We start from the raw sequence: 10039 nt of genomic DNA, 5'->3' as shown, positions 1-10039 counted from the left end.
CCCGGCTCCATCCTGCCCCGGTGCCCGGCTCCATCCCGCCCCGGTGCCCGGCTCCATCCCGCCCCGGTGCCCGGCTCCATCCCGCCCCGGTGCCCGGCTCCATCCTGCCCCGTTGCCCGGCTCCATCCTGCCCCGGTGCCCGGCTCCCTCCGCCCCTGCCGGCTTCCCGTAATCAACCCGCACCAGCGCGGCACCGTTTGGGCAGTGGGGCCGGCGCCGGGCTCGGGTTAAAGCCCCAGGGCTGAGKCCAGCCGTGGGCAGCTCGGTCGCGCTTGGCGTGTCCAGTGCCGGTGGCAGGAGCGAGATGAGCAGCCCCAGCCCCGTGCCGGGGAAGCATCAGGTGTGTCACAAGTCCGTCCCGGCAGTCTGYGGGACAGCGGTGCCGGGGGCTGCCAGTGTCGGAGAAAGGCTGGGCAGGGCTGCACAGCTCATGTACACCAGGTTGTGAAGCCTTGTGATGGGGAAATCCGAGTGGTGCTCTGCTGGGGGACAGGGTGCTGGGAGGTCAGCGGGATGCTGAGTACTGAGGTAAGAAGCTTGAGCCGTGGCTACAGCAGCACGTGTTTATGGGGTTTGACCTGGGGCATTGTGGGTTACAGGATGCAGCGACATGCTGGGCACAGAGATCGAACAAGCTACAGGGGCCCCTGGGTCCCACAGGGCTGGCGCTGCCACAGTCCCACTCAGTGCCGGAACTGCGGCAGCGGCGAGGGGATGCGGATGTCCTGCCCCTTCTCCAGCCGCCGCTCACAGTCGATCAGGTAGTTTACACCATCKATCACCAGCTGCACCAACTCCACCTGCATCAGGAGCACAGACGTGGTGATTGAAAGATTGTCCTGGCAGCCACACCAGCAAGGCACTTGACCAGTGCTGCTGCACGCAGGGCAGGCACTGCCACCCCAGCACCTACATGCTGGCCCCAGCACATGGCCACCGTGGGCTCATCATGCAGACATACTTCAGAACCACCCTCCCTAGCTCTGGCACCCACCTCTGACTTCCCCAGCCGGTCCAGATTGGAGATGTCAAAGATGCTGCCCGTGGCCGCAGTGTCCACACCACCTGTTCCACGCTTCTGTAGCCGGAGGTTCTCTAGGATCTTAGGGAAGCGGTTGTCCTGGTGCCCAGGGAAAGTATTGGTGCTCAGCAGGACCAACAACAGGCCTGTGCAGCTGCATGCCCCCTGGGGCTGCCCCTACTCCTCACAGGATCCTGTCAGTGGTCACCAGCCCCACCCAGTCCTGCCCTGAGCAGCCTCAGGCTGACACCTGGGAGCTGGGCCTCTCCAGCCAGGAATGCAGGCAGAAGCTGGACCCTGTGCCTCCCGGGGGAACCTGAACATGGTCTAGGGCTGGGTCACATGCAGCCCTGCACCTCCATGGCCGAGCTTCCCACAGGCCAAGCCCGGCTCCCCCCACCTAACTGGCCATGGTAATACCTTGCTGAGCAGTGGCAGCTTGATGTGGACACCTGCTCGCAGTCCCGTGCCAAGGTTMGAGGGGCAGGTCAGGATGTAACCCAGCCGCTCATTCCACATGAACTCCCAGCCTCGCTCCTGGATTAGCCGCTCCACCTGAGTTAAAGGCACAAGCAGTCATTCAGCCYTGGCCATGGGGCACCAGTCCTGGCTGCATGCAGAGAGCCGACACCACAGGAGCCCTGCCTGTCCATGGGGCCGGCACAGCAGAAGCTGTTGGTCACTCACCTCCTTCAGGCCCCGGCAGAACCGCTCAAAGACGCGCTTCATGTTGCCCCCCTTCTCCATGGAGATGATGCGTGTGTGGTCCTCCTCATTGATCCAGATCAAGAAGGTCTTCTGGTGGTTGTGCCTAGGGAGAGGGCAGTGTTTGGCTGTGCTGGCAGCTTGCAGASACCCCACGCTTGCTCAACTGTGCCCCTTCTGCCTCTGCCACCGTGGTGCCGGTGCTGCCCTTCCAGTGTGATGACTGCTGACCAGGGCGAGCAGTCAGGCCACGCTCCTGGAGATGGGTCAATGCCCATCCACATGCACCACTGCTGGTCATGGGAGCTGTGTCCAGTGCCTTGGGCACAGCCGGACACCAGCATGGTGGTGACCCAGCCTGGACTGGGGATAGGAGCATGGCTCTTGCACCATGCAGCAGTGGAAGGGGGCTGTGAGGCATGGAGTGTGCATTGGAGGGCTGGGTTAGATGCAGCTGGAGCTGGGGACCACATGTGCTGTGGAGTTGTTTTCCATATAAAGGCACAGTGTCAGTGAGGGTGGCACAGGCAGGCGCATGTGCYGGCTGTTGCTCAGCAAGAGTGTGGGAGGTTGCATGGCTGTGTGAAGATGCTGGGAAGGAGCAATAAGACACCACTGTGGCATGGTAGGTTTGGTGTCACACAGCGTGTGCAGAAGCCAGGAAAAGTGCTGGGGACTGCCCAGGGAGCAGAAGRCAATTACAGGTTTTTGGCAGAGTACAAGGTGCTGTGGGACGGTGAGAGCAGGCAGGACTGATGGCAGGAACTGCTCCACARTCCCCCTTCCCAGTGCCATGCTGTGGTTTGTGTGGGGAGCAGTAGACTTGTGACTGTGGTGCGGCCACAGGTGAGGCCAAGAACCCAYGGTGAGCACAGCCCAGGGGCACTGGTGCTCATGTCTGTGGTGCAGTAAGCATGGGAAATGTGGGTGGCAGGGCTGGGGTGGATGGAGCACGAGCATCCATCCCCACCGTTGCCCTGCTGCCCACTGCAGATCCTCACCAGATTCCTCGGGCGTCAGGCCAGTCCCGAGCCATTCCTGCTGCTGTCAGGAGCGGGGACACCGGCTTGTCAAAGAGGAAGTGGTCCTGGAGGRAGGCAGAGTTTGTGGGCTCGCCCAGGCTGCATGGCTGGAGCCAGGGCACCCCCACTGATTCGAGTACTGGACCAGCTCCTGTCTCACTGGTCCCGCCTGCCATGCAGGTGATTCACCGTAACTCCTCCTGGCAGGGCACCCATGAGCAGGAGCCCTTGCCTTACTGGYCTGGGAAGCAGAAGGTTGATGGTGCACGGCCCAGCCCGTGCCATGGTCTGGTGGGCACCGGCTGAGTGCCACAAGCCACCTTCCCCTGGGAAGAGCTCCTGGCTCATGAGCGCTGAGCAGCACTCTGAGCACCCTCTGTGCTGTTGGGCTGCCTCGCTAGGACAGGGGTCCTGGCTGCAGAAGCCTGCAGAGCTGCAAAAGGAGGATAAAACCTCCCAGAGAGGCAGTGAGCAGAAGGGATCCTGCTCTGCCTGCAGCCAGGGGCAGGAGGGCTGGCGGGGAGCTGCTCTGACTCACATCAATGAGCTGCTGTTGCTCCTGCTCCGTCATCTCGCTGAGGCGGTAGTAGCGGCCCGCCAGGTCCCCTCTGAGGCCATTCAGTGCGTCCACAGCCACTTTCTCCACCTCCCGTCGCTCAGCACGGGTGCAGGCTGGCGGCAGGCTCAGGCCACGGATGCTGCGCCCAGTCCGGACCCGGGAGGAGAGCACATAGCGCTCATCAAACTGGCCAAACTTTATCTGGAACAGACAGGAGCCACAGGATGTTTATTGGGGTGGCCCTGCTGCTGGCAGGGCTCTATCCCCAAAGCCCAGGGAAGGACACACGGCTGTCCAGCTCTCACACCTTTGTGGCATCCAGGTCTGTGACGTGCTTCATGGTGCGTGGGTCGTACCCATTGTGCCGATCCTGAATCACRGGGTCAAACAAGTCTGCAAACACCTGGAAGCAAGTGGGACAATGTACAACAGAGCCAGTGCTTCATGAAGCCTGTGCCACAAGCTCGGCAGGGCTGCGCTGCCAGTGAGGGGGACAGTGTGTCCTGCAATGTAACAGCAATCTGCAAGTGGAGCAGGGGTCTGCAGGGCTCCACAAACAGCTCCTCCAAAGGAGCCCCATGCCCTGCAGGAGCACCKGGGGACTTTCCAGGGGCCTCTCCAGCTGCTTCGGCTGGGCAAGAGGAGCTGGGCAGTGATGCCCCAGGCTGCTGGTTGTACCATGGTACTGGGAATCCTCTGGCTGCTGCAGGCAAGGCTCTTGGTTGCCACTCACCTCATAGGTCTCYTCATCACCAGCTACGATGCCCACGGTCTTGATGAAGGGGTGGCCAGGGTTATCGACGCCAGTCTGAATGCACTGGTCCAAGGTCCAGCCATTCGGGGTTGCCTTGTCACAGAGCCTGGCGTAGATGGCTGGCGTCAGGCTGTGGGCCATGCAGTTGTTATGCTTCCGCAGGTCAGGATATTCAGCGCTGTGGGAGGAAAGACCAGTGAGTCCTTTGGGGCCAGGAGACCCCAGCACTTGTGCCTGTGCCCCACAAAGACTCTTGGTGCAGGTATGGGCACAGGAGCTCAGGCAGGGGTCAAACTACTCTGCYTGTCCACAGCAGCTGGGAGCAGGGAGGCAGTTACAGGCACTGCAGGGCAAGGGCAGGGAGCACCCAAGCCAAGGGCTGGCACTGAACCAAGAGTCTATGAGCAAATCTGGACTGGTCATTAGGGAGCGGCTCCTTGTCAAACACACAGCAGGGCCCCAGGGTGGGAGAACCTGCCAGGCGAGTAGTGGGGCCATGTCAGCCCATCCCCACACTGAGCTGCCAGGGCAGCTGAGATGYGGAGTGGGGGTCCCATTCTCCTTGCCCTGATGCCAGTCCAAATGGAAGGGGGCTGCTCCCTGTCTGCTGGTGGGTAGGGGAGGCAGGGCGTGCTGTCTATGAGGCTTGCATGACCTCTGGACCCCCCACTCCTCTGCCCCCTGGATGCTGCAGGGCAGCAGAATAGGTGACCCCGATCTGCAGCCGGTGGGAACGGCACAGCCCCAGTGCAGTTTATTGTATTAGGGGGACGCTTTCCTCTAATCAGCTTAGTGGGAAGCTGTCCCTTGACCTCATTCCCACTTTAGACAGGCTTTGTACTTGTTCTGCACTCACAGGGAGATTGGCAGGGCAGGACCCTGCCAGGACTTGTCTTGGCCAAATCTCTCTCACAGGTCCTGATGCCTCCACTCACCTTAGTGCGAGAGAACTGGCCCTTGTCAGCCCAGGAGACCTGGCTGGYGGTTGGAGAGGGTCCTGCATCCCTAGGGACTCCTGTCTCCCCTTCTAAGAGAGGCCTGCTTTGGGGGTGACATAGCTTGAAGGGGTCCATGTGGCAGAAAAGGTGCTTGGGCTCTCAGTTGTGGTTGTTGGGAGCASTAGCAGCAAGTCCTGGCACCGCGCTGTGCTCAGCTCTCGCTCTTGGGCTGAGTGCTCACACTGGCCATGGGCTCTGCTTGCCAGCACCAACCCTGTGCTGCAATGCAGAGCCCTGTGGCTGCCACTGCCTCCTCCCCTGTGTCTGCAGGCCAAGGAATGTGGCCCTTCGCCCACAGCTTGGCTACTGCTCGTGCCTTGCTGCGCTGTGCAAAAAGAAAGGGAGGTAGGACTCACATTGCACTGTGTGGGGAAGCACTAGCAGCTCCTGCCTGGACTTGCAGATGGAGGCATTTGCTCCAGACAAGAACTCGTCCCAGGGCTGGAGGGCTGAGGGCTGTTCCCAACTCACACACAGACCCGTGCCTGGTGACATGATCCAGCTAAGAGGCTAATGTGCATGGGACATAACCTGCTCTGGCATCCCCCATTGCTTCTGTCCCTGTCATCTGCTGGCCACTGTCACGCCAGGGTGACACAATTGTAGAAAGCATTTGCMGATCACAATGGGACACTTGGACAGGTTCCTGCACTGGGGCAGTATGGCTCATGCTGCTGGGCATGCCAGGCACCTGCTGTGCCTTCTACACAACAGAAGCTACTCCGGAGCAGGAGTCCCTAAGGAAAGCCAGCTTACTCCCAGGAGGCAACAGACTGTTATGGCTTGAAGCACTCTGTCTGCCACAGTTCTCTACACCATCCCTGGGGTGTTTAGCAGCCAAACCCTGAGATTCCAGGCTCTGCCTGCAGGTGCTGTGCCTGGTGCAGTGCTGACTGAGCACCTGATTGGAGTGTACCCTTCCCTCAACAGCCCCAGACCACAGCCAACAAATGGGAGCAACCTCTCTTTAGCCTTTCTAGAGCACCTGAACTCAGCTGGATGTGCCAGGACTAGCTGGGTAATGCCAGGGTGAAGGTCCTGAACCTCTGGTGCTGTGCTCACCGTGGTGCCACAGAGCCAGTGGGGGAGACTGTGCCTGAGCTGGCCCTAAAAGGCTCTGGCAGTGGCACCACACTCCCACTGTGTGCTTGGGCTGTCTGGGGGTTCTGTCATAGTGTCAAGGTGATGCTGCACTTGGGCTGCTTTGACACCTTGGTTTTGGTCCCCAAGGCTCRTTTTAAAATTATGACCCTTTCAGCACTAAATTTTGTTCCCACAAMCAAAATTTTTATCTTGTGCCACAGTACCGAGTGATATCTTTAGGGTCTCTCCATGATTCCATGGTTCTGTGGTCTTGCACTTGCGGCTGCAGAGGCTCTGAGTGGGGATGTCTGCCAGGAACACGAGCTGGCTCTGCTGCCCACGCTGTCCTGCACTCACCTCAGCACTGCCCACAGCAGCCGCCCTCTGTGCCCTTGTGTGAGCAGSTGTCTCACCCTGGAGCAGACCTGCTCAGCAGCCACTAGGGATTAYGAGCCTGTCGACTGACTGGGCAGCTTCTCTACAAGTGACCTCCCCACAGCTCCTCACCTCGAATCCGGCAGCCTCACCTCGAATCCTCGCTGGCATCACTGCAGCCCCAGCTGCACATGGCTCTGGRCAGGCACGCACTGTGTCCGGTCTGAGCGGCACACTCTGCCTGGGACATGCAGCTGGGAGCTGGCAGGTTGCTGCAGGCAGCCAAACATGAGGCTTGCTTACACAGAGGGGAGGGGGCTTGGACTTKGTGTGGAGACACTTTGGTGGGGAGCCCCAATGTGGTGCCATGCCTGTCATAGGATCCACCTGGCACACAGTGCCCATGTCTCCTGGAGGTGGGAGTGAGTGCCTGTGCCCTCTCAGCATGGCCATCCTTACTAGAGTGCCTCTGGCAGGAGGTTCTGGTGTCACTCAGACTCCTCACAGCTGCTGCCAATGTCTCTTTTAACTTTAAGACTAGAGGGACAAAATTCTCGGGTGAGTCATCTGCAGAGTGAGGGCTGCGGCTCACGCCCAGGGCTCTGTCCAGGTTCTTTGCAAGYGTCAGCACTGTCACAAAACCATTCCCAGCTGAACAGAACCCACCAGGAAGCTAACTTAAAAGCTTCTCAGCTACAGCCTCACCTTGATTTCACCCCCTCCTGACCTGATGTGTGTGTCTCTGCAATTGTTCAGAAAGCTGGAAAACACTCCCCTCTTGGGAGGTAAATGATCAATAATATCCGGTCTTTGTCATTCTGKGAACTCACTCCATTCCTGTCCCTGAGTTTCTGTAGCTCAATGCAGCTTGCCAGAGCCCCAGTGCCGTTTCCCTGCCAGCCCTTCACATGCACAGAGCTCCCAGCCTGCAATGCAGTGCCACAACACACTGCTCAGACTGTTGGCATTTGGTGCAGGGATGGCAGCAGCCGCTGCCGTTCGGAGCAGGAATGTGCTTCTTCCTTCCAACTCTGCTCCTTCTCTGTGCAGTCTTTGCTGGCGTTGGGATGAGCAGGRAAACTCAGTCCTCCTTTACCTGGCCTGCCTCTAGGATGTGCTAGGCCAAGCAGCCGCTGCCAGCATATGGCAGAAGGACTGGCTGGTGGCCACCATGTCCCTCTGCCCTCCTGGCCCTGGCCCCGTTCCTACCCTGCCTAGCCCCCAGKGAGATACAGGCAGCTGCTGCATCCAGTCCTGTCTGGTGCCGTGGCCCTCTATGCTCCTCAGGGCTGGCAGCACAAGCACTGCGCAGGACCAGCCTCCATCTTCCCAGCCCCACTTGCCATGGCAAGTGATGGTGAGCAAAATCATGGGCATGGGAGGTACCTGGCCTTCCTGGCCCAACTGGGCTTCCTGGGACAGCAAAGAGCAGTTTGGAGGAGAGTGACGTGAGACCTTCTGGAGCTTGAATCTTAGCATTGTACTGCAGCTGTGACACTTATCTGGCTTAAGGGATCAGGCACCGGCTGTGCAAATAGGGCCAGGGCTCTTGCAGAGCCAGCATTACCTCAAAAGTACCCCTAAGCCAGGCCGTGGCTGGGTWTGTGCCCATTTGGCCCAGCTCAACTCTGTGCCTGCCTCCCAGAAGTCCTGACTGCACATCTCACTGTCATCCAAAATCTACCCATAGGCTGAAGCTGCCTGCTCAGCACCCACAGGCCCCTCTAGTTCTCCCTTTAAAAATGGTCCCGGAGAGGGAAGAGCCAGAATATGCCAGCAAAGCTTTTCTTTTCAATAGAGGAGTCCCTGTCCCAAAGGCAGGCGCGTGGGAAGGCTGGTACAGCCAGATGAGGTCGGGCCAGGGGCTGCTCTAACACCAGCTCCCACTGTCAGAGATCCTGGGTGTTCCGCCAGGAGGACAAAATGGACTCTGCTCCATCCTGTTCCTACAGAACATTGGCAAAGGCTCCGTGGCTTCTGTTGGGCTGAGCATGGGTATATCCCCASTAGCGCTGGCAGTCCCAGAACTGCTGCCTCCTAGGCTGGCCCGTCTCCCAAAAACCCCCCATCTCTGCCCKCCGGTCATCCAGGGAAGTCCCGCGGAACCCCAATCCAAACGCCAAGCATTTGTCCCCTCCCACTCTCGCATGTCCCTGGCTGCAGAGACTCATCTGGYGCCCTGGGACCACCCAAGGCAGCTGGCAGCTCCGGGGCTCCTCGCCTGTACCGCGGAGCTCACCCCCGGACACGGGAATGTGCAGCCCCCACGGACGGGCCCCGGAGAGTCGGGCCCCGCGCTCCCGGGGCGCGCAGTGTCGGTGTCCTTGTACACCGGTGGGGCCGGTGGGGCCCGGCAGCCCGAGGTGGGGCGGCTCCGTCCAACACGGCTGAGCCCCAGCGGCCGCCCCGCTCCCTTCGTGCCCCGGGGGAACGGGCTTGGTTCACGGGCCTSCCGGTGCTTCCCGCCCCCACGAGCTGCTCCGGGATCCGCCGCCCGGGCTGCAGCCTTCCCCCGGTGCCGGTACCGCAGGGAGCGCCCCCGCCGCCCCCGCCGCCCGCGCTCCTTACCTGGGCGGGTATCGCCGACGCTGATGGTCGCCCGCGCTGACCGAGTCCCGGGCGAGTAGGAAGCCGGCGGCGAGAGAGCCAGCGCCCACCATGGCCAGGAGGCCGGCGGAGCGGCGAGCGGAGAGAGCGCGGGCGAAGGTGCTGGCCATGGCGGAGTGGCGGAGCAAGCGCACCGGGGCGGGCGGCGGACGTGAGAGGAATGGGAACGGGAATGGGAACGGGAACGGCGGCGGGGCGCTCGGGGGGCGGGGAGCCGGCGGGGCACGGGGGGGGACGGGCGGCACCGCCACCTGCTCGGCTGCCCCGCCCCGCCCCGCCCCACCGAGCCCGCCGCCGCTTTCAGCACCGCTCGCCGGACAGCGCCGGAGGGGCGGCAGCGCCGGGACGGGCCGGGTCCGCACCGGGACCCGCACCGGGACCCGCACCCCAGAGCCGCGCCCCAGGGCGGGCGGACGCGGCCCGGCCAAATCTCGTGCACCTCAAACCGGGAGCGGCGGCCGCGGTTTCTCGACGGGAGGCAGCCCGCGATGGGTCGCGGGATGGGGRAGCGGTTTTCGGCGGTCACCAGCCCTCCCGCAATGTTCCGTGCCCGTCACACCGGGTGGGCCGCACCGGCGGGGCAGGGAGCGCGTCGCGTTCGCCGCAGACCCCGCGGGACGGGAGGCGCTGGCGCAGCGCTGGGCTGCTCCGGTACACGGGAAGCGCCGCCGGTAGAGCCGCGCGCGGGCTGCGGTGGCCGGAGCGGTGGCCGGTTCGGTGGCCGGTTCGGTGGCCGGTGCGGTGGCCGGTGCGGTGGCCGGTGCGGTGGCCGGTTCGGTGGCCGGTGCGGTGGCCGGTTCGGTGGCCGGTACGGTGGCCGGTGCGGTGGCCGGTTCGGTGGCCGGTGCGGTGGCCGGTGCGGTGGCCGGTTCGGTGGCCGGTACGGTGGCCGGTGCGGTGGCCGGTTCGGTGGCC

The 10039-nt window shown here is 62.1% G+C and overlaps 1 protein-coding gene across 1 annotated transcript; it reads right to left on the bottom strand.

Annotated features, from left to right (window-relative positions):
• Nucleotides 1-547: 547 nt before the first annotated feature.
• On the bottom strand, nt 548-9364 carry LOC130585741 (creatine kinase U-type, mitochondrial). Its single transcript, XM_057386358.1, has 9 exons — nt 9086-9364; nt 4041-4239; nt 3615-3710; nt 3287-3508; nt 2728-2813; nt 1709-1832; nt 1442-1576; nt 995-1120; nt 548-800 (listed from the first exon to the last, which is right to left on the bottom strand). The coding sequence occupies exons 1-9, from the start codon at nt 9232-9234 to the stop codon at nt 684-686; spliced, it is 1254 nt and encodes a 417-aa protein (XP_057242341.1). The 5' UTR covers nt 9235-9364; the 3' UTR covers nt 548-683.
• Nucleotides 9365-10039: the final 675 nt, after the last annotated feature.

This window comes from Malurus melanocephalus, unplaced genomic scaffold (assembly GCF_030028575.1).
Source record: "Malurus melanocephalus ecotype Western Australia unplaced genomic scaffold, MMel_1.1 scaffold_957, whole genome shotgun sequence".
Classification (NCBI taxonomy): Eukaryota; Metazoa; Chordata; class Aves; order Passeriformes; family Maluridae; genus Malurus; species Malurus melanocephalus.
This window is presented reverse-complemented; position numbering and strand designations above follow the sequence as displayed.